Raw genomic sequence first — 20,076 nt, forward strand, 5'->3', positions numbered from 1 at the left:
CCTTTCAAAAAAAGCGGGAAATCTTGGCGCGAAAACGAGAGCGGATACCACTTTACTGCACAGTGTCGTCAGAGGAAAAGAAAAAAAAAGAGCGAAGGAAGTGTCTACAGTGTACTTTAATCTGCTCTAAAATAACGTCTGCGTTTAACATGCAGACCTCAGAATTCAATTCCCCTTTCATTCCTCAACACCTCCTCTCACAGCCCCAGCAGTGCTCACCTGGAATTGATCAGCTTATTCAAAACGCAGGTGAAAAATTTTTCAAGATCTTTATCAAAAACCTGTCTGACTGTCGGGCATGTAGACAATGCGTAAGTCGTATAAAAATAACTCCTTAGAAATTGCTATCATTTCGTGACAAAAGAGAAATGAAAGTTTTTTGTCAACGTGTTTGAGAGATAATCTAAGATAATCTTGTGGTAGACGAATGATCTGCATGTCTCCAAGTAGTGGAAATAAAGCTTAAAAAACTAAAACATATTTGCAGAACACCTCACACATTTTCTACATCGTGTTTCGTAATTTTTGAACGGTGTTTGTTTTGTCGAAACTTCTCCTCGAAACAGAGTTGGAAAATTCTGAACAAGTCCGCCTTATCGAGACAGAGAAACAGCGATATGCAGGTAATAAAATATAATAATGGCACGTCGCAAACTCGTAAATCTTCTGTAAAATTTATACCGGAAATTTGAAATCATTTTTTAGTTAGATTTAAAGGGGCTAGAATGAAGGGGAAAATTAGGTTTTAAAATAAAATAGTTAATGGGATTTAACAGGATTAAGAAAAACCAAGAAGAAAATATTTCAAAACGTCTTTATGGAAGAGTTATTTTTAAATAAATTGTATTTTAATTTTTTAAAAAAATAGTATTGGATAAAGTATAAGGGGTTTCACAGATTGCAACTCCTCTTCACAAAAATTGAAAGTCAAGTAAATTCCCTTTTCATTTTACAACCTCTACAATCCATGCTGAATAATGATATTTTAGTTTTTGTATCAATTCTGCTGCACAAGAGTTTGGTACACAAGTGTTAACTCTTATCAAATATTTAGCTCTCTTGAAGCAGTTAGAGGGGAAAAATCAGAAAACTGAAGAATTAGAAAAGTCTACCACACAACTTGATGAAGAAGCTAAGCAGCTGCACAAACAATTTACTCAAAACAGGGAGATATGTGCGAGGTAAAGAGTAACATCATGGTTTCCATAAAAAACAGTAGAGGTGCTCTAGGGGTGCAAATGCTCAGCTCTTGGTCATTGTTTTATTATGTTAGACTTACTACGGAAAATCTGGTCAGTTGGGAGTATTCACTCAAGATACAATGGCATGTGAAGTTGACATAATATGGCAATATCTGCAGCAGATATGCATTCATCACATTGAATTCAAAGTCTGCCTAGTTTCCTACCCTTTTGTCCATGCAGTGTTCTCAACCTTTGCAAACTCAGAGAAAAGTATCTTCCTCTGAGGATTGCTTAAAAAATGTATAAAAAAAACAATTATTGAATTCAGTTTTTTTTTTGCATTATATGGATTACCTAACCTTGTTCCTGTGTTATCTACTTCAGCCTGCGGCTTTGGTTGATAACACTTATCTTGGTTTTAGTGATTCATGCTATCATGCTCAAACTCATCCAACAATTGCATATAGTTGTTTTGCAACTTCTAATCTGAAAACTTTAAAAAGATTAACCTTGAATGCCCTTGACCTTCAACTTACCAAACTGTGTATCACCCATTCAGAACAAAGTATATCAACCAGTTACTATCAGATATCTCCCTCCCACCCTGAAAAACACATAAAATAGCTAGAAAATGTTTGGAAGCTGACAACAGCTAATTCTTTTGTTTCACCTGCAGCTTGAAACGAACCAATTGTGTTCTACAAGAACATGAAGAAGCCATGGAGAAAAAGAAGGAAATGGTGGTTGATAAACTTGAGAAAGCCAGGTGAGAGTAATAATAATTCCAAGTGGTGTAAATCATTTACAATTTGCTTCAGCTACAACTGTTCTATCTGGAATTTCATCCTAACCTTAATTTTTATTTAGGTCCAACAACCAAAGCATCCTCAACAAGTATGAGGCAATATGGGACAGATATAAGAAGCAGTATGAAAGTAAAGAAAATGCTCAGGAGCTCACAAAGATAAAGAAAAACACCATGGAAATCAAAGAAGAATGTAAGTTTCTAGTGATAGTCATGTCATTTATCTACTTCCAGTGATTATAGAAATGTTGGAAGATACCATGTTGCAGTTACAAATTGTTAATTTGTTGGTAACATTTCATTTTACTTAGTGCAGACAATACGATCCAGTATCCAGCAAACAGAAGAAGGTATTTCCTGCATGGAAAAAGAAAAGAAGAACATTGAAGGTATCATATATGGGTCATTTCCTAATGTTATTGTTAGGATAATTCATCAACCTTAAAACCTTGCTGATTTAGCTTTCTAACCACTAAGAGTGATTAGAATCTAATTTCTCCCAACAGTACCATTGCTGAATCAAAAACTTCTGTCATGAGAATAAAGGAAATTATTATCCCCTAGAAAAACTCTTATCTGCTAAACAAACTCTCCTTGTCAGTACCATAGATTATGAGGAATGGTATACTGTAAACTGATGTAAGAGACCAAAGGATTAAACAAACTTAACCAAACATCTTTATCAATCTAATTTCAGAATCACTAAAGAAAGGAATCACATCTGCTATTCCACTTATGATCCAACTGTATCCTTCAAACACTTCACATTAATGAGAAATTTTGATCAATTACTCACAGTTGATTTAATCAGAATCAGCCCATTTTATTACATCAGCTGAAAATCAACTATCAGTATAAGAGTTTGTGTTATTGCAGAGCCTATCAGTGAAAAGTATAGTCACTTTGGAGGGCTCAGAATTAAAGTTATATTCTTTGACAGTGTAAAGAGCTCAGCTGAATATTGAGAGAAGAACAACTGAAGACTACATAGAGAGGATCAGATCCAAAATAGCCAACACCAAACAAGCAGACTTCAGCAAATGTGTGAATGAAGGTCATCAAGAGAAAAATTCCCAAGATGAAAATACTTCTCAACCTCACACCCCAATGATGATGTCACAGCAAGTTGAGCACTCATTTTTTGAACAGTCCTCAAAACAAGAGAGCATTGTGTTAAATATGGAAGTGGAGTCATGTGAAGACCAAAATGTGCCAATCCAGCAAAAAGAGGCTGTACCAATGGAGAGATATTCTCCTGAGCAGTTATCAGACACTCTATATCAGCAGAGAAGGCATTACACAGATGATCAAACAAGTCCAGCTCATGAGCAGAGCTGTACAGACCCACACCTTCAGTCTTTAGGTGACAAATTGGCAAATAGAGAGTGCTGTAATATTTCAATCCCCCATATACAAAATACTACAATATATATTATGGCAACAGGACTGAGTGGAGTCCAATTTGGTCTGTGATTGTAAGTGTATACAAAATTGGACAATCTTGAAGTGGGAGTCTAATTTGTCAATCACAAGTTTGATTACAGACTGAAATGGATGACAAAAAGTCCTAATACCAATTGCTCATAACCATTACATTTTCCATTTATTTGAGAAAATATCTCTAGTAGAGAAATTGTCTAAAGTAAAAAATTCCTCCATTTTGGAAACTCCTCAGTTTTGTAGGGTAAGCGGTTGTTGCTATGGTTATTGTAATAAATTCTGTGATTAGTGGATCTAGTTTAAAGGACTTAGTGTCATTGGCTGCTCTAAATATCTGATTATATGTGTCTGATTACAGCCAATTGTCCAATTACACTGACCAATTTCAACTCTACAAAATACAGAGTTGAATATAATTACTGCGAAGATTGCTTTCACATTCAGAATATTAAATACAATTGAGGAATTTGGAATTGGTTATGATTAAGATTGTTATAACCATAAGAAATGTACTGGATAAGCGTTTGAATTTCTGCAACTATTAAATTCCAAAAAATGGTTGACAGACATCAAAGTAACCGATTAAAATATTCTCCATCAATTTTTTTAACTCTTCTTTAGCTTAATGTTTAATCCAGTTGAATATAGTCAAAAGTATTCATATTTCATACAAAACAGCTGTAGCTGAAACTACATCAACTTCAAATGATGACGAGGAACAGACAGTCCTTCCTACAACACCAACATCAACAGGACAGCCAAACTGTGGTTCCATTTCAACCTCAGAAGTTGTCAAAAGTCCATTTAACTTTGAAGTGCACTCAGATATGATCCTACAGCTCACCAAATCACCTGGGGATGGTTTTCTGTTTCATAATCGTCCAATGTTTGACCATAGCTCTGTGGATCCAGAAAACAATCAGGTATTAAACCTTTACAACCTAACATCAGTATGCACATCCTCCATACTGTTATCTACACTTTTCCTAAGGTGCTGACCAGGAGAATTTGTTTCACAATCAAGGACTTTCTTAGTTGGTGATCATTTCTGTTATTCTCATGATCTCAAATGAATGATTAAGCAGTATAATTGTCAGGAGAAACTAGATGTTGGTCACTCCTAGGGTTTAAAGGGTAAGAGCGAAAAGAAATGACAAAGAGCTACTAATTTGAGTGTGTTTCAATGGAGTGTTGAAAGGAGTCCAGGATTGTATCAGTTCTGCTTTACTGTGCTCTAGGTTGATCTAGAAAAGATATGCCACTTCTAAAGCATAAAGATGTATTTTTTTTTAAAATCAAAACCACTCACAACTCTATAACATTTATTTTACAATGCTTTGGAAGTTTGCATGTTTCTTCTTTTAATTCTCATTGAATTCGTATGTTTTTTCCTGAGGTCTGATCGGTTATTGTCAGTGATTACTTTAATTGTGGTTTTAATACACTCAGTGAAAACTGAGAACTATGCATTCTCAATATTCCTGATTTGAGGTTTAAACATACGAAATAAAGACTTAATCTATATAATCTATAACTACAAGTTTGTATATAAGTTAAGATCAATAATCATTAATGATTGATGAAATTGTCAAAGCATCAAACCGTAACCAGGAAACAAAATTTCTGTCTCACAAATTTTTATTTTAGCCAAGTGCAGATAGTACACCTTTTACATTCAACATGCAAGGGACAAGGAATACCTCAGGATCAGTTGGTAAGTAATTCAAAGAGTGTTAGGATTGTACTCATGACAGAAATGATAGATAAGTCTGATTGCATGAGATTTTGCTGCTATTATTTTAGCACTGCATGACATTGCTAAGCATTTCCTGCTGAAAGTTCAGCAAGATTTAGGATTAAAAAAACATATTTCTTGATATTTGGTGTCACCAGGGGATTTATCATGATAATAAGAAGACACTTGGTGAACACAGTAATATGGATATCTGCTGTATCAAGGCAAATTATGTGGCAAATGAAATACATCTTCCTAATAAGAATTATCATACCAGTGAATATCTGATCCCTTCAGCAATCAATGTTTATTTTAGCTAATTTTAAAAATTCTTAAAAATTGATGACAGTTTCATTTGAAAGGAACTTCAAAAGTTAAAATTATGTGGTTTTTTTTTATACTCTTAGATCATTTGATAATCATGACCAAAAAGTTTGCAGAGGAAGAATAAAACTTAACACAAAACTGTCCTATTTTTATACTCTGATTAATTGGTAAATACTGGAACAAGAAAGAAGGAAAGAAAGAAAGATAGGTCATCGGAATGTAATTTTCACATGTAAATGGACTCTTCTACATTCAGAGATTAAACCAGATCTCAGCCAGAGAACAATGACCTAAAGGTTTTAATTAAAAACAAACAATAAAATGATTTTTTTGCATTGTGAAAGGCTGACTAAGGGTTAATATGATTAGCAAAGCTGTTTTCTTATAAAATATTGTAACAATGTCTCGGTGTAATCAAGGCAAGCTGATGACCTGTTGATGTTGTGCCAAAAGAGGAAGTTTGTAATTTGTTATAACTACTAGTAAACACTGCTAGATAAGATCAAAAAGTTATCATGCTTTATTTCTAGTGTGAAAACATCACATCAGAATTATTCACACATGCTATACAAACAGTTTTTCCATATATTCTCCTCCTAGTAATTCACAATTGCTTTAAAGTGGACTATAACCATAGTAACTACAGTAACTATTGGCTTACTTTCATGCCTGTTGTAAAGTTCAAACACTTGCTACAACATCTGTTTTCACAGCAATTTTCATTTATCTTTCTTCTCTTTTTGCAGGGTCAGTTGGTGAGTTTGATTTAGGAAGGCCTGCTGTAAACCTCTTTGAACCATCAGCAACCACAGAAAGTAGAAGTTGCATGGGTCTCTTTGGTACAAGCATGTCACCTGTAGTAAGTGGCTGTTCAATCTTTGGAGATGTAGATTCTACTTGCCGATCAAAAAGCCCAGAGGCCTTCACTTTCTCTTTTGGGACAACTTCCCAATCTGGCATTACCAAAAGCCCAAACAGACCTGCATTCAGCTTGTTTTAAATCTGAAAAAATACCAAAAAAAATGGGGATGAGGAATTTTAAAATTGTTTGTAACGTTTTATAAGTCTCTGTTTTACCAGAGGTGAAAGAGTAATAAAAATTTTGCATTGCAAACTGTATTTTTCTGTACTTTTGGAAAAGAGGCTATAGCCCAGATTTATCATTTACCTAACAATTAGCCTTGCTAACCACAAATTATCCCTGAAGTGTAATACAATTTAATAAGCAAATGAGTGTTGTCAAGAAGCTGGTCCTAAGGAAATTGGGGGATGTGGAGAAGGAGGGATAGATAACTGTCTGTGGGGTCAACTTGGCCTGAGGCATTTTATCCATCTAGGGAAATTACTCATTCAAAATCAACGGCTTTTTGCCAAAGAATGTTTGCCCTATGATGGGAATTTAACCTTCCCAAAGACGCAGTCACACCCTGATCAACAGTAACGACCAGTTTTAGCCCAGATTTTGAATCAAACTAGTAGGACGTATCGAAAATCTCTTTCAAAATAACGCTCTCAATTTGAAATGACTGATGGAATCCCCTTAGAAGTAAACAGGTGTCTACGTTTAAACTTTTCATTGAAATTTTGGGTTCCAGACAGTTCCTGTGTGGTATCATCCAACAGGAAACCGGCTCGCGATTAGTATCTTAGATGCAACGTAATCGGATCAATTGACCTCAAAAACCAAGCCGTGACGAAGTTTGTATCGTGTTGATTTAATTTTCTCTAGTACTCAACTTAACTTTAAGTTAACACGCTAGGATAAATACGGCAATGTGGGAGGGTTTGCGTTTGTTTCACAACCTTCAGTAAATAAACACACATCTGTGGTATTTTAGAAGAGTGTTTATTTTATTTTGAGGACTTACCAGAGAGTAACAAATACCAAAGATTTCTTCACTGACAGATTCCTGTTTCTCGTCTTTATGATGTATGATCAGAGACAAGCTTTAACCGCGCCGTAATGCTATTAAATTCATTAAATCCGTAAAACTTGCTCATTCGCATATCCAATCATGCGTGAAGCTAGTGTTGTGATTCACTGATCTTTGCGGCATTTTGACTTTAAACTGAAAACGGCGGTCGGAAGTCCTTTGTGCGGAAACTACTAAGAGCGGAAAGAGTCACTCGAGTAGGCGAGTAGAGTAGATTTCTCAATCATTTGGTAAGAGCAATTTTACGTGTACAGTACTTACCATCAGCTTGATCGACAGATTTCACAAGAGTTCTGAAGATCTTTACTCTCCAAGATCTACCTTTTTACCTATGATTCGCGCGAATATTATTATTATTTTCTTTTTGGTGATCTTTTGTGATGAATGTGTTGTTGTCTAACTGGATTGTGTCTCGCCGCTCTTTGATTGGCCGACATTACCCATGTGACCCAACAGTGATTGATGTGCCAGCCATGCAATAGGACTTCTTGTTCATGTTGGTGTGGTGAAGAGTGTCTTGATCAAAATGGACGAAACAAAAGTTATATACCACATCGACGACGAAGATACGCCGTACCTTGTAAAGCTACCTAAAAGTCCTTCAGAGGTTACTCTATCGGACTTTAAAAATGTCCTCAATCGACCGAGTTACAAGTTCTTTTTCAAAAGTATGGATGACGATTTCGGGTGAGTTGATGTGTAACTACTGTACGCTGTATGTAGATTGCTTTCATAGCAGTGTTTACGTTGTCTCTTGCTCTAAAGTCATTTCCCTAGCGGAACACCTTTGATTTTCAAAAGAGTTCATATTTGTATAGCATATTCTGAAATGCGTTTGTTTTGAAAAAAACACTGGAATCCTTTCGAATGCTACGAGCTCCAGAATATTGCTGTCAAATATTCCCGGCTTCTCATACTTGCTAGTGTTTAAGGTGTAAGCTTACAGTAGCGCTGCGATTAGAGACTCGATGTGTTTATCGCCTGTACATGCCTACCGCTTGTTCAAACAATTTTCCATTATTTCTAACTACTCAAGGCGAAGTCTTTTTGTCGCTTCTTCGCGCAGATTTTATGCATTTCAGCCAAACTCTTGATAGCGCGTTTTGCTTGTAACCGATATCTTCAGTTGATAATTTCTAATTCCTATTGCAGTGTGGTCAAAGAAGAGATAAGCGATGAAGAGATGAATTTGCCTTGCTTTAATGGACGGGTAGTTGCTTGGGTAAGCCGTCTGTCATTGAATTTTTTTAAAAAACATAACCTGCCGATGGATTACCGATCGAAGCCAGCCAAAAGAGCTAGTGTGTTGACGTATTTTCGTAGCAGGGAACACAATTTATCTTAGATTGTAACTTGATCATGATCGTGCATAGCAGGCGATTGCCTTTTTTAACTCTTATTTTAGCCGGGAAACCTTTTTTCCTTTTTTTCCCGTGCATTTTCCCTCCTCGACAGCATGATTTGAGGACGCATATCCGTCTGGCGCCTGACGCTGTGTTTATACACTTCTTAGTATGATCTTGTTTTACGGTTATTATTTGGAACGCTATCGAACGACATAGAGTTAGTCCTCAATATAAACACATTTCGACTTGGATTTGTCACCCTATCTTTTAAGTTTTTGTGGAAATCGTCGCACTACAACATCCAAACCTCAAATGTCGCTCGTCGTATTTTATCCTCAGAAAGATATTGGCTTGTCGATTGTCCCTCGGTAATCAGGTTTTCTTGATTGTACAAAACCTCATCTTTAATTTATATCACACTGAGTTCCTACTGAGTCAATTGTTTGGAACCAAGATTTAATCTTGATTATACGGAAGAACTAGTAACTGTTCCTCAGATGTAAACAGTTTGCTCTTTTGCCGTATAGCTTTGCGAACGATTTTTTGTTCGATCGCGTTACAACCTTCACTTAGTCCCACGCGTATAGCAGCCGCTAATTTACATTCCTATGTTTAGCAAAAAAAGCATAGTAATTTACTCAAGTTAAGTCTTAAACCAGTGCTCGAGAAGCTCTGCGTTATTTAAAGCGAAGTGCTGTTACAAGATTTGCAATTAGAAAACCATCTATCAACTTAGAGGGTTTTTTTTTTACTTCGTTACTCATCAAATCCTCGCACTCTCCAAGATTTTTCATCTCCCAGTTCTCGTAAATTCTCGCTCTTTTTTTCCTTGGAAGCACTCTCTTTTCATATAAATCCATTATAGATAAACTTCTGTGGTTTTAATCGTATGAACCATTTCGAGATCAATTTTATATATTACTATGCTACAAGATGAAAAGCCAAGTAATGGAATGAGCGCGCCAAATAGGATGCCCTTTCTCGTTTGTTCTTAATTTGTATCGCCTAAATGGGTTTTTTTTGTGTTTTCGTTCGGAATCGCGGCTGACTGGCCACCCAGCGATTGACTGATAACAGCATAAGTGATGTGATGGCAAGTAAAACACATTTAAGACAGATGTTTTGGTAAGACAACTCATTACCAATATTGAAGACTCACAATTCACGCTCACATCACATGGAATGCCAGGATTAAGCATGGATTAGTCAGTTCACAGCAGTGATTGGTATTTTAGTACTTTAGACACCTTATAAATACTCGAGGTTTGGTTTCTTTTCTGTTCCATATAACACAGTTCTTTTTTGTGGCATTTTAAAATTGAAATTTTATCCAGCTGGTTTTGTTCGGTTAACTGTCAGTTTCGCTTTGTCATAAAGTCCAGGTATTTCATTCGTAGATGGACGTGCTAATGGCCTTGTTGGCATACCTCATTAGCATCCTTTTGAGAGATTAAAACAATTAAGCTTTATTTTGGACAAATGATGGTAGCCTGTAAGATTAAAAAAATATTTGTTCGTCAACTGGTTAGGTGTGCCATTAAAATATCTATTTTAGCTTACGTTTTGAGTCTAAGGTATCAAAAAAATTTATTTCTAACATTTATTGCTGGTTGATTGCAAAAATATAATTGATTGTTCTTAGGAGGCTTCATCATAAGTTCATTAAATCTCTGGATAATAATATCGCAAGAAGGAAAGTGAAAAATGTTCAGTTATGCTTTTTTCCTATTTTTAAATATTTAGGCTTTGCTCCACAATCCTCATGGTTTTAGCTCTTTGTTAAGGAGCTTTACTCTTTGCTTTGTTGATAAATCCAATTTGTGTGGTGGCTTTTTAATCATGGAAAGGCAAACCACTGAATGATCAACTGTAATATTTTAAACAAGCACAAAATATCTTACTGCCTATGTATTGTTCATCAAGTGATTTAATTGCTTTCTTGTGACAATAATAAAAGCTCTTAAACTGACAAGGCCAGCCTTAAATGATATTGTTAATTGCTGAAGTCTGCCTCAGAAGAATTGTTCTAATATTTTCCTTCTGATTTGTCATAAAGGAAATCACATGGTAGACATTTTCTTGTTTTGAATTGTATGCAAAGTTTGTTTACAGGTTGAAGAAACCTAAATTTTGTATTCACTCCCTGGAGGCATGTCATTAATATGATAAAATCTGTCTCTAGTTGCAAAGAATGTGCTGTATGTAAGGATTACATTTGTATCCTGGACCAAAAGAAATCACTGATTACAAATCTAATTAGTTTATCAGCTGTCAGATTTGGGCTCTTTGGGTGTAGATTTCTCCATAGAAATGCAATTTCCTGAAACTTTTATGGCAATGTAATTAATTATTGAAGAAGTTCAAAAAATGGTTGAATTAAGAGGTTAATCACATACAAGAATCAAGAATCTCTCAAAATCTGTTCTCAAATTGGTGGGTAATAGGATTGGTGATATTAAGAGAAAATTAAAATTTTTGTAGTTGATGAAGAGAAGGCAGCCATGGTGTAAAAGTGTCATTTCTTTCATACAATTTTCATTCATTAGGCAAGCATAGATCTTTGTCAGCTTTTCTCAAAATAGTAGTCTTACTCAAACATACATTGTTACTCATTCTTTACCTTTTTGATATGATTCAGTTCCACTTATTAACCTCTGGACCCCCTACGTGCCTAGCATCTAATTTTTCCTTCCAAAATCACCCCTGAATCATGCATTAAGGTCACGAGAATAAAGAAAATGGCTCAACTAAAGAAGATCTTGATTGTTAAACAATTCTCCTAGTCAGCACAGTAGGAAAGGTTTCGAGAACACAATGGAGAATTTGTAAACTGATTTTGGGTGTAAAAGGTTAAAATCTTAACCCTTTAACTCCCAGAAGTGATTAACATAAAACTTCTCCCTACAATATCCATACATTCTTCAGCAAACAGGTAATGAGAATATTCAAACTTATCAGGTAGAAGCTGCTGTCTTGATCTAGCACCAAGTTCTCTTAACTAAATTAAAAGGAAATGTGTAGCAGCTACAAAGGAGAATTAACAATCAGATCTTGGGAGTTAATGGGTTAAGTTAGTTCCTTCTTATAAAATGTTGTGCTAAAGAAAGGGGCACAAAATAATGAGCATTCCCCTTGAAATGCTTGAAATTGTGACAAATACTTAGTGGTATACAAAAGAGATAATATGGACTGGACCATGAAAGAAAACCCAAAAAAAACATAGAAAGGTTCATTTTCTGAGTACAAGTCAGCAGAAAGTGACTAAAGATCAAGTATTGTTGTGAATTTAACTTAGTATAGAACATGAGTAACAATTTCTGACATCAAAACTTAACTAAGAATGCTTAAATGCAAGTCTGATCACTAATCATAAATTTTTGTTGCAGCTTGTCACATCAGACACAAGTAGTGTGTCAGACACAGGCAGAGATGATCAGCAGTCAGTTATATCAGCATCATCTGATATGCACCCTCCGATGCCCAGAACAGTTGGTATTGGAGACTCCAGACCACCTTCTTTCCAGTAAGTTAAACTTATACTCATCTGTTCTCACCTAATGTCTGAATATTAATCCAAGATTTGTCATACCCCCTACTGATGCAGCACCACAGTTTCTAAAGGAACTCACCCCTTTCTTGGTTTGTAGCTCAGTTAGGAAGCATCAGTGTTTGAATCATAATGTGGACTCAAATTATCTGTTTTCCCTCTCTTGTGGCAATTTTCCTCACATCTTTTATTATTTTTCTGTTATTTATGTTTAGTCCCCATGGAGGGCACTCAACAGCAGGCGATTTTGACTCAGAAGTAGATTCCACAGTAAGTTCCAGAAGAGGGTCAAGAAGGAGGGACAAACATATCAACAGAAATGAAGGTAACCAGAATTTTATTTTCAAATTTGTCCTTTACACTGCTGTTTGTGTTATGTGCTTATGGCCTTTTTCTGTTGTGCACCAGCCGTTGTGATCACTGTCATTACTTAGTGTGACTCTATAAACTTTCCATCCCAAACACTTCAATTGATAGGCTATGCTGTCTGCTATCTATTCTATCTTAATGGGTTCCATGTTGCCATGCTTCTGTTTAGTAATAGATTGCAGATGACGTTGAAGTGTGTTAAGAACCAAAAAAAAGTGGCACACAAGGGTGCAGCCAAGTGTGTCACTCATGTTTTTACTCTATTTTAATATCATTTGCAATCTATTACTGTACACACCCCTGGTAAATTGGAATTTACTTGATTCACTTGATTGAAAAGCAAAATGTTGTTAAAAGTGAGGTCATCTATCTGTCTGTCCTCTGATAAATCATGAGTAGGAATCAATCAAAATTCCTGTGTAGTTTGGCTTGATTACATAACTCTAGATTGATAGTGAGTTGAGTGAATACCATAACATTGTGTGGCTGTAAACAAAATGGAACAAAAACATGAGCTTGTCTTGTTCCTAAGTGTTTTACAACCAGAAAAATTATGCTCAAAGTTAAGATTATTTACCCAGCTCTATGCGAAAAAGTTGATTTGGTCTTTGGTCTCATCAACCATCAAGTGCATCAAATCTTGAGATCATCTGATCTTTTAATGTGGGCAATTTGTTTGTGTTTCAGTGGTGCATGGAAGACATAGACAAGGAGGAAGACATGAAGGTGATCGGTATGAGAGTGCTTCCATGATGAGTAGTGATATTGAATCAACAAGCTATATGGATTCTTCAGATGATCAAAGCAGGTGAGTGCAAAATGTGATAAGTTGTTTCTCTGTCTGGTCTTAAGCATAGGACTAAGTAAATATGCTGAGTTTCCATGAGGAATCTAACCCTAGATTTGAAAATTCTGTGCTATGATGCTCTCCTATTGAGCCACAGAGACTCCTAATGTTGAGCAAGGCCTTTACAAGGTTGATATGGAACATGCATTGTGCATACTGCAAGGATCCTTAACACTTTCACTCCCAAGATCTGATTATTAATTCTCATCTCTAGCTGCCACTGATTTCCATGTAAAATAGTAACAAGAATTTGGTGTTAGGTCAAGACAACAACTTCTACTCAATAGGTTTGAGTAATTTCAAGATCTGTTTGGTGATAATGTATGGATATCTTAGGGAGAAGTTATGTGGGTTAATGTTGAAAAGTGTCATGTGGATAAATATTATATGAAGGAATTGACTCATGAAAATGTGTTTGCAGTGTTTCAAGGTTCTCCAGTACAACTGAAGGTTCTCAACTTCTTAGAGGAAGACATAGAAGGCGGAGAAGACGACCAAGGATGCCAAGAGTGCAAAGGGTGAGTATCTTAGCCTTTGTCTTCATTTTTCCCCTAGTGTAAAGCAACCTCTCAGTGTTGAGAATGACTTATTTATGTTAACCTTAAAGATAACAACAAAGGAAAGTTCTCCATTAAGTGTTACTAAGGAGTTAACCAAGTCCTTGGATCCACTCATGATAAATTTCCTGTTAGCATTTGCTTGTGTAACAATTTTTGGAATTCAATAAGCACTTGACAGACTGTGTAGTGTTCAAGAGCAGTGTAATATTGCTGAAATATGAAGAATTATATTACATATTTTTCATCTGATACTATATGACAAAGCCTAATAACCACTGAAAATATTTGAATTGCGATCACTCTATCAAATTACGCAAGCATACCCTTGTGTTTTTTTTAAATATTTTGAATTTTTTGCCTAAACTGTACTTGTTGTCTTTACAGTGTTCATCATTTAGTACCATAACAGAGTCAACCATGTCACTCAACATTATAACAGTCACACTTAATATGGGTAAGACTTCCCACAGGGACAGTTTGCTTTTTTATTGTTAACATTTTGTTTCTTTTATTTTGCTGTACAGAAGAGAAAAGGAAAAAAATCATAAGATGCCATTATATTTTTCTTTTTCAGAAAAAGTAAATTTTCTAGGAATAAGTATTGTAGGTCAGAGCAACAAAAGAGGAGATGGAGGAATTTATGTTGGTTCTATCATGAAAGGGTGAGTTTCACTTGGACAAAACTACATTATGTTAACTACCTCAAACTATTTCTTTCAGTTGGAGAAAAGAGCAAATCTTGTCCTTAAAGCAATTTTGCAAGAATCATCTAAAGAATGTGTTCCCTATTTTGTAATTTGAAATAGTACTTTAAAAAAATTGATAAAAATTTGCCATTGCAGAGGAAAGTAATTTCACCCCTTCTGTTTTTCTCTTTGACAGTGGTGCAGTGGATTTGGATGGAAGGATAGAACCTGGAGATATGTTGTTGCAAGTATGTGAAATATATCTTAGGATCTAAATCATAGCGCTCCAGATCTTTTGGTCCTTCTCTTCCACTAAAGCTTCCATCAAACTTTATCACTTTGCAAAACTTTCTGGGCTTATTCTGGTCTTTATTGTTAATAGGTTAATGATGTAAATTTTGAAAATATGAGCAATGATGATGCAGTGCGGGTTTTGAGAGAAATGGTCCATAAACCTGGGTAAGAATGTCTCTTTTACTTTCTAGTAGTAATTAGTCAATGCAGTTAAAATTTTTTATGAAGGGTTGAAATAACTTGCCATTTGAAGTATTTACTTGGTGTTAATCAGGTTTGCATTGTGTCCATGTGAAAGCTACAAGTTGTAATGTTCATCTGTTCCAGATGCTTCTTTTTAATGTCACAAACGTCGACATTGTACATATTTATGGGATAGAAATCCCTTGAAATTCACTGTCTTGTAAAGTTCTCCCAACCAATAAATTATGTAGTGAAATTTCAAACAGAGTAAATGGCTTAGATAGCCAAGAAATCATAGAGTTTGAAGTCACTTCCCTTGCTTTTATCTATAAATAGCTCTGATTTATTGTATTCTATGTTGGTGGTATCAGGTATGTAGATATAAAACTAATTATAGACGTATTAAGACTATATATTACCATGATTAAATTATTCATAGTATGTGTGTAATTGTGTGATTATCAATTTCAGTCCCATTACTTTAACTGTTGCCAAATGCTGGGATCCTACACCAAAAGGATACTTCACATTACCTCCTAGTAAGTATAATAATCATAGTTTTTCCTTAGAAAATGGCGAACATTCATCGTCCCCTCAAATAAGGTCATCGTTAGTGCTTGATCAGATGTGGTTTTTTCATTAAACATTAATCAGTGTTTAAAACAGTGATACTTCATAGCACTAATTTGTGTACAAGGCAGTACAAGTTTCATTTGTTTTTGGTAGTTTCAGAAACAGAACTTCATTAATACTGCAAAGTTCTCTGCAATCAATTTGATTTTTCTTAAGGTCCACAAGACTGGTACTGTGCTAAAGATATTTAAAGGTTAAGACTCTCTGGTTTGAAAGAATTTTAAGAATGGGTCATGGAATTTTAGAGAGGTTGCCGTAAATGTGTAACCAAATACTTTCTTTTTCATAAATCACTTAATGCCTAAAGGCTCTTGTTGCCTAAATCCAGGGTGTCCAGTTATTTAAAGCATTCACAACAGCAAAGTCATTTGAGTTGCACGAAGGCAAATTTTAGGTGCATGCGGCATCTGGGCCCTATAAGAGGATGGTCCCGGACAACTTTTCATTTTAGGTTCTCATGAAAGAAAACACGTTAGTTTTGTGTTCGTGGTTGTAATTGTAATTTAAAAATTTCATGTCCAGGTGAACCTGTGCGTCCAATTGATACCTCAGCATGGGTACAACACACCACAGCAATGACTCGTAAGTATACATCAGCCTTTTTTAAAAGGTCATCTATTTAACTTGTAGTATTGCATATTGTTATGATTTCAAGATGTACTGTTGTTAAAAACATTTTCAATTACTTATTCTAGAGTTTGGACCAACTGCACAATATGGAAAACAACCAAACAGTCAGTCACTCACAACAATGACATCAACCAGCTCATCAATGACAAGTTCTCTACCGGAATCAGACAGTGAGTTGCTATGTGGGACACTTAATCCCAATTTCTTATTTCCTCAGATAATAACTGAGAAAAATTTTCCCATTGAGTGTGAAACAATATATGAAACAGATGTAGTTAGTGAGTAACTAGGTGTATGAGAGAGTGATTATCGACCTAGTCTGTTTAAATTTAGTCCATTCAGTGTCATTGGAGTGCAGTTGACTTTATTTAGCTCTTCTTTTCACATCCTGTTATAGGATATACTGAACTTCAAGAAGGTGAAGGACTCTCAGTAACCTCAGACATGACCTCGATAGTTAAAACAATGGCAGCTCCAGATTCTGGCCTTGATATCAGAGACAGAATGTGGCTCAAGATTACCATCCCCAATGCATTTATAGGTAATTGTAGCGAGAAAAAATGCGCTGCAGCCATCAATGTCACTTAGTTGACTGTTTTGACTTAATACCAAGAACTCATAATAAAAGTGTTGACTTCAGTATGGGTACTGACATTATTTCAAGTGCAACTTGGGTTTAAAAAGCATGAGTAAATTTTTTAAAGGCAACAAAATTGCACGAGCCTAGAAGTGCAATATGTCGTCTTTAAACATTTACAAGTGCGTGTTACATGAAATTTTAAGAGAAAACGTGTTATTACTTGTTAATAACGTACATGAAAATATATCACAGAAAGTTAAGAAAGACAGAATTTTGAAGGCGTGTGTGCGCTATTTGAGAAGAAACTCATTTTTAGCCAATCAGAAGGGCGTAATTTTTTCATGCACATTATTAAGTGTTATTTTCTTTTGCATCACAGGATCTGATGTGGTAGACTGGCTGTATTCACATGTAGAAGGTTTTCAAGACAGACGTGAAGCAAGAAAATATGCTTGCAATCTTTTGAAGGTAAATGCCCTTTTCGAACTTGTGTGCCATGTACTCAGACTAAATCGTTCCTTGCTGCTGCTGCTGTCTTTTTTTTTGGTTTTTTTTATTTTTTTTATTTTTGTGATGTTTTATTTGCATCTCACATTTGTCTGTATTTGGTTGTTTATCAGGCTGGTTTCATTCGACACACAGTTAACAAGATTACTTTCTCAGAGCAGTGCTATTATGTGTTTGGCGATCTTTGTGGAAGTAAGTCTTAATTTCTCCTGTTGCCCCCACGTAATTTGGTAGAGGGTTTGGGGAGCTGACGGCTCCTCTTTGTTTTTATTGTAGATGTTATTATCTTGGGTCAACTAGGACAAATTTCCCTTTTGCTCTGTTGCTATCGAATGACTGAAATACTTTGTAAAATGACAAGGCTTGAAGAAAGATGTTATTCATCTTAGGACGAGCGTGCGATGAAAACGAGGCTTCTTCAACATGGAGTTGAGAATGTTTACTTTTTGAAACGGGGTTTTTCTTAAATCTGGCCCTGGCAATTCCACTTCTCCCGGCCCTCAGTCAGGGGAGACGAGCGTATAAGTGGGCGCGAAAAAATAGCATTCACGAGATAATCGGATGCACGAAGAGAAATACAACCGCCGGGTATGTTGCCGTTTACTGACTGTGATTTCGCTCGTCTTAAGTCACTCAGATCCTGCCCAGCCTTCATATCCACTGGAATTTGTTTTTAAGTGTTTACTTTGGGTTTCAGTTTCCATCATTCCAATAATTTCTGCTATGTGTTTTGTGTTGATAGATATGGCGGCTCTTACGATCAACGAACATGAGGGCGATGGCGACCAAGACACTTTGGGACCCCTCCCAACACATCAAGCTATTTCGTGGATAGCAGGTCCACCAAGTTACGGATATCATCAAATGCCTTCTTACCCGGGCCCTCCTCCTCAAGCCATAGTGGACACACAGACACCTGGGTACGCCCAGTCATTCTACAGCGCACACAGTGGCAGCCAAAGTCCCCACAGCGCTAGTGGCAGCTCACGGAAGAGCGGAGGAGGAGGCGACCGCGCTGATGGTGACCATCGGAGTAGTGGTGGAAGCAGTAGCGAGAAGAGCAGTAGCAGCAAAGGTAAAAGCAAGGAGCGTGAGGCTCGAAGCGTCGAAGGATCAGCTCAGCTCGTTCAAGGACCTCCCCCTGCGGGAGTTCCCATGCCCGGAGGTCCCCCAATGCCAGGTATTGCTATGATGCCCCGGCCTCTTGATCAGGTTCCCGAGAACATTTCAGCGAGTAGGAACAGTTTTAGAATGGCGATGGGTAATCCTTGTGAGTTCTTTGTAGATGTGATGTAAACAGTAGACAGATGTCATCCGCCAATCACAAGCTACTGGACTTGCTGGTGAGCTTTACTAACAGACGGCTCTGAGGGCAGCTCCCGAAACAGCTTAGCGCCTGGCTGACGATGCGCGTTGTCGCCATATTCGCTCTGTTGACTTCACAAGTTGCAAACAGACTGACGTTTTTGTTTCTAGTGTATCAGTTGAACAGAGTTACACAGGTTATCGAGATTTACGCGCGGTGCCTATTGCTGACCAAGTTGATCGTCGCACTGGTGAATTTGCCAGAATTTTCGGAGCCAAGACGTTAATAATCATTGTTAGTTATAACTTACATTTGTACATAGTGTGGAAATTGGTGCTTTCGAGAGGTTAGGTCTGTACAGAAATCCAGCTTGAGTTATTTTATTGGCAAAGAGAACTTCATTTTTATTGTAGTCTTTACAAGTCAATTTGACGCGCGATTTCATTTTGCGCCCAAAATTGTAATTTATAATTCTCAGTCTCCAGCACATACGGTATTGATCTCAGGCCAGTTTTATCCTCTGTGACAAATAAAGCTCGTTCGGTTTCGCCTGAAGAATATAATAGTTGGGTTGTCATTGTAGCACAACAGTACATGGATATCTGTTAACGATTTCTCGTGTTCCTTGCCTCGCACGTGTGATTTCAAAGTTAAATATTCTTGACAGGTCATCTAATTTTTATTTTTTCGTAAACTAAGCGTGCTTTAGTTGCTTGAATAACAAGTGCGAGAAAGATACTTACCATAGAATGTATAAATCAATTATTCTTGAATGAAGCAATTTTATTGAGCGCAGTTTTGCACTATCAAAAGAACAGTGGGATGTTATCTTACTCTTATTAGGAGATAAATATCTTTTGCCAACAACCAAATAAAGAATACAGTATGATACGAGATGTGGACTCAATATTGTTGTTTCTTCAATTTGGGTGTCGTTGAAAGTATCCTCACCATAACATTTTCGACGCGTTCTTCAGGAGAGCTTGATAGCGGAATTTTTACCCGAGAAGAGAATTGACACCTGATTCGATCCTTTATACACCACCCCTAAAATTTTTGTTCAGGAAGACTTAAAACACCTTTTTTTCGAAGGGGAAGGTGGGGCAATCAAAATATACTTTAGGAAATGGAAGCGGGGGGGAAGGCAATCAAATTGTACTTGT

The 20,076-nt window shown here is 36.4% G+C and overlaps 2 protein-coding genes and 1 long non-coding RNA gene across 8 annotated transcripts; 2 read left to right on the forward strand and 1 right to left on the reverse strand.

Moving 5' to 3' along the window:
- The first annotated feature begins 64 nt into the window (after window positions 1-64).
- On the forward strand, window positions 65-6,565 carry LOC131798465 (coiled-coil domain-containing protein 18-like). 2 transcript variants are annotated; one of them, XM_059116113.2, is made up of 11 exons: window positions 65-249; window positions 567-623; window positions 1,055-1,181; window positions 1,861-1,950; window positions 2,052-2,182; window positions 2,301-2,378; window positions 2,687-2,735; window positions 2,937-3,352; window positions 4,108-4,352; window positions 5,077-5,143; window positions 6,238-6,564. In XM_059116113.2, the coding sequence occupies exons 1-11, from the start codon at window positions 150-152 to the stop codon at window positions 6,489-6,491; spliced, it is 1,614 nt and encodes a 537-aa protein (XP_058972096.2). In that variant the 5' UTR covers window positions 65-149; the 3' UTR covers window positions 6,492-6,564. The 2 variants fall into 2 exon arrangements, with proteins under 2 accessions (XP_058972096.2, XP_066028723.1); XM_066172626.1 differs by lacking the exon at window positions 567-623 and having other exon boundaries at window positions 6,238-6,565.
- LOC136283573 (uncharacterized) lies at window positions 3,203-7,814 on the reverse strand. The gene is made up of 3 exons (XR_010718863.1): window positions 7,687-7,814; window positions 6,153-6,493; window positions 3,203-4,329 (listed from the first exon to the last, which is right to left on the reverse strand). It is a non-coding gene; the product is annotated as an uncharacterized lncRNA (long non-coding RNA).
- LOC131798470 (segment polarity protein dishevelled homolog DVL-3-like) lies at window positions 7,524-19,802 on the forward strand. Of its 5 annotated transcripts, none has more exons than XM_066172625.1 (18): window positions 7,524-7,655; window positions 7,882-8,112; window positions 8,578-8,647; window positions 12,158-12,294; window positions 12,534-12,643; window positions 13,375-13,495; window positions 13,956-14,052; window positions 14,479-14,548; window positions 14,669-14,756; window positions 14,977-15,028; window positions 15,163-15,239; window positions 15,729-15,796; window positions 16,407-16,472; window positions 16,586-16,690; window positions 16,912-17,061; window positions 17,480-17,568; window positions 17,721-17,799; window positions 18,350-19,802. In XM_066172625.1, the coding sequence occupies exons 2-18, from the start codon at window positions 7,952-7,954 to the stop codon at window positions 18,901-18,903; spliced, it is 2,094 nt and encodes a 697-aa protein (XP_066028722.1). In that variant the 5' UTR covers window positions 7,524-7,655; window positions 7,882-7,951; the 3' UTR covers window positions 18,904-19,802. The 5 variants fall into 5 exon arrangements, with proteins under 5 accessions (XP_066028722.1, XP_058972102.2, XP_058972103.2 ...); XM_059116119.2 differs by having other exon boundaries at window positions 7,525-7,655; window positions 16,413-16,472; XM_059116120.2 differs by having other exon boundaries at window positions 7,526-7,655; window positions 16,918-17,061.
- Window positions 19,803-20,076: the final 274 nt, after the last annotated feature.

This window comes from Pocillopora verrucosa, chromosome 9 (assembly GCF_036669915.1).
Source record: "Pocillopora verrucosa isolate sample1 chromosome 9, ASM3666991v2, whole genome shotgun sequence".
NCBI classification, from domain to species: domain Eukaryota; kingdom Metazoa; phylum Cnidaria; class Anthozoa; order Scleractinia; family Pocilloporidae; genus Pocillopora; species Pocillopora verrucosa.

What these genes read in the sequence shown, in the direction of transcription:
- LOC131798465 (XM_059116113.2), top strand. Translation starts at nt 150, where the DNA reads ATGCAGACCTCAGAATTCAATTCCCCTTTCATTCCTCAACACCTCCTC. An exon ending in AGAAAAGAAGAACATTGAAG is followed by an intron (nt 2,379 to 2,686) that starts GTATCATATATG and finishes ATCTAATTTCAG; the next exon opens with AATCACTAAAGAAAGGAATC. An exon ending in CCCACACCTTCAGTCTTTAG is followed by an intron (nt 3,353 to 4,107) that starts GTGACAAATTGG and finishes CATACAAAACAG; the next exon opens with CTGTAGCTGAAACTACATCA.
- LOC131798470 (XM_066172625.1), top strand. Translation starts at nt 7,952, where the DNA reads ATGGACGAAACAAAAGTTATATACCACATCGACGACGAAGATACGCCG. An exon ending in ATACTTCACATTACCTCCTA is followed by an intron (nt 15,797 to 16,406) that starts GTAAGTATAATA and finishes TAAAAATTTCAT; the next exon opens with GTCCAGGTGAACCTGTGCGT. An exon ending in GTTTGGCGATCTTTGTGGAA is followed by an intron (nt 17,800 to 18,349) that starts GTAAGTCTTAAT and finishes TTGTGTTGATAG; the next exon opens with ATATGGCGGCTCTTACGATC.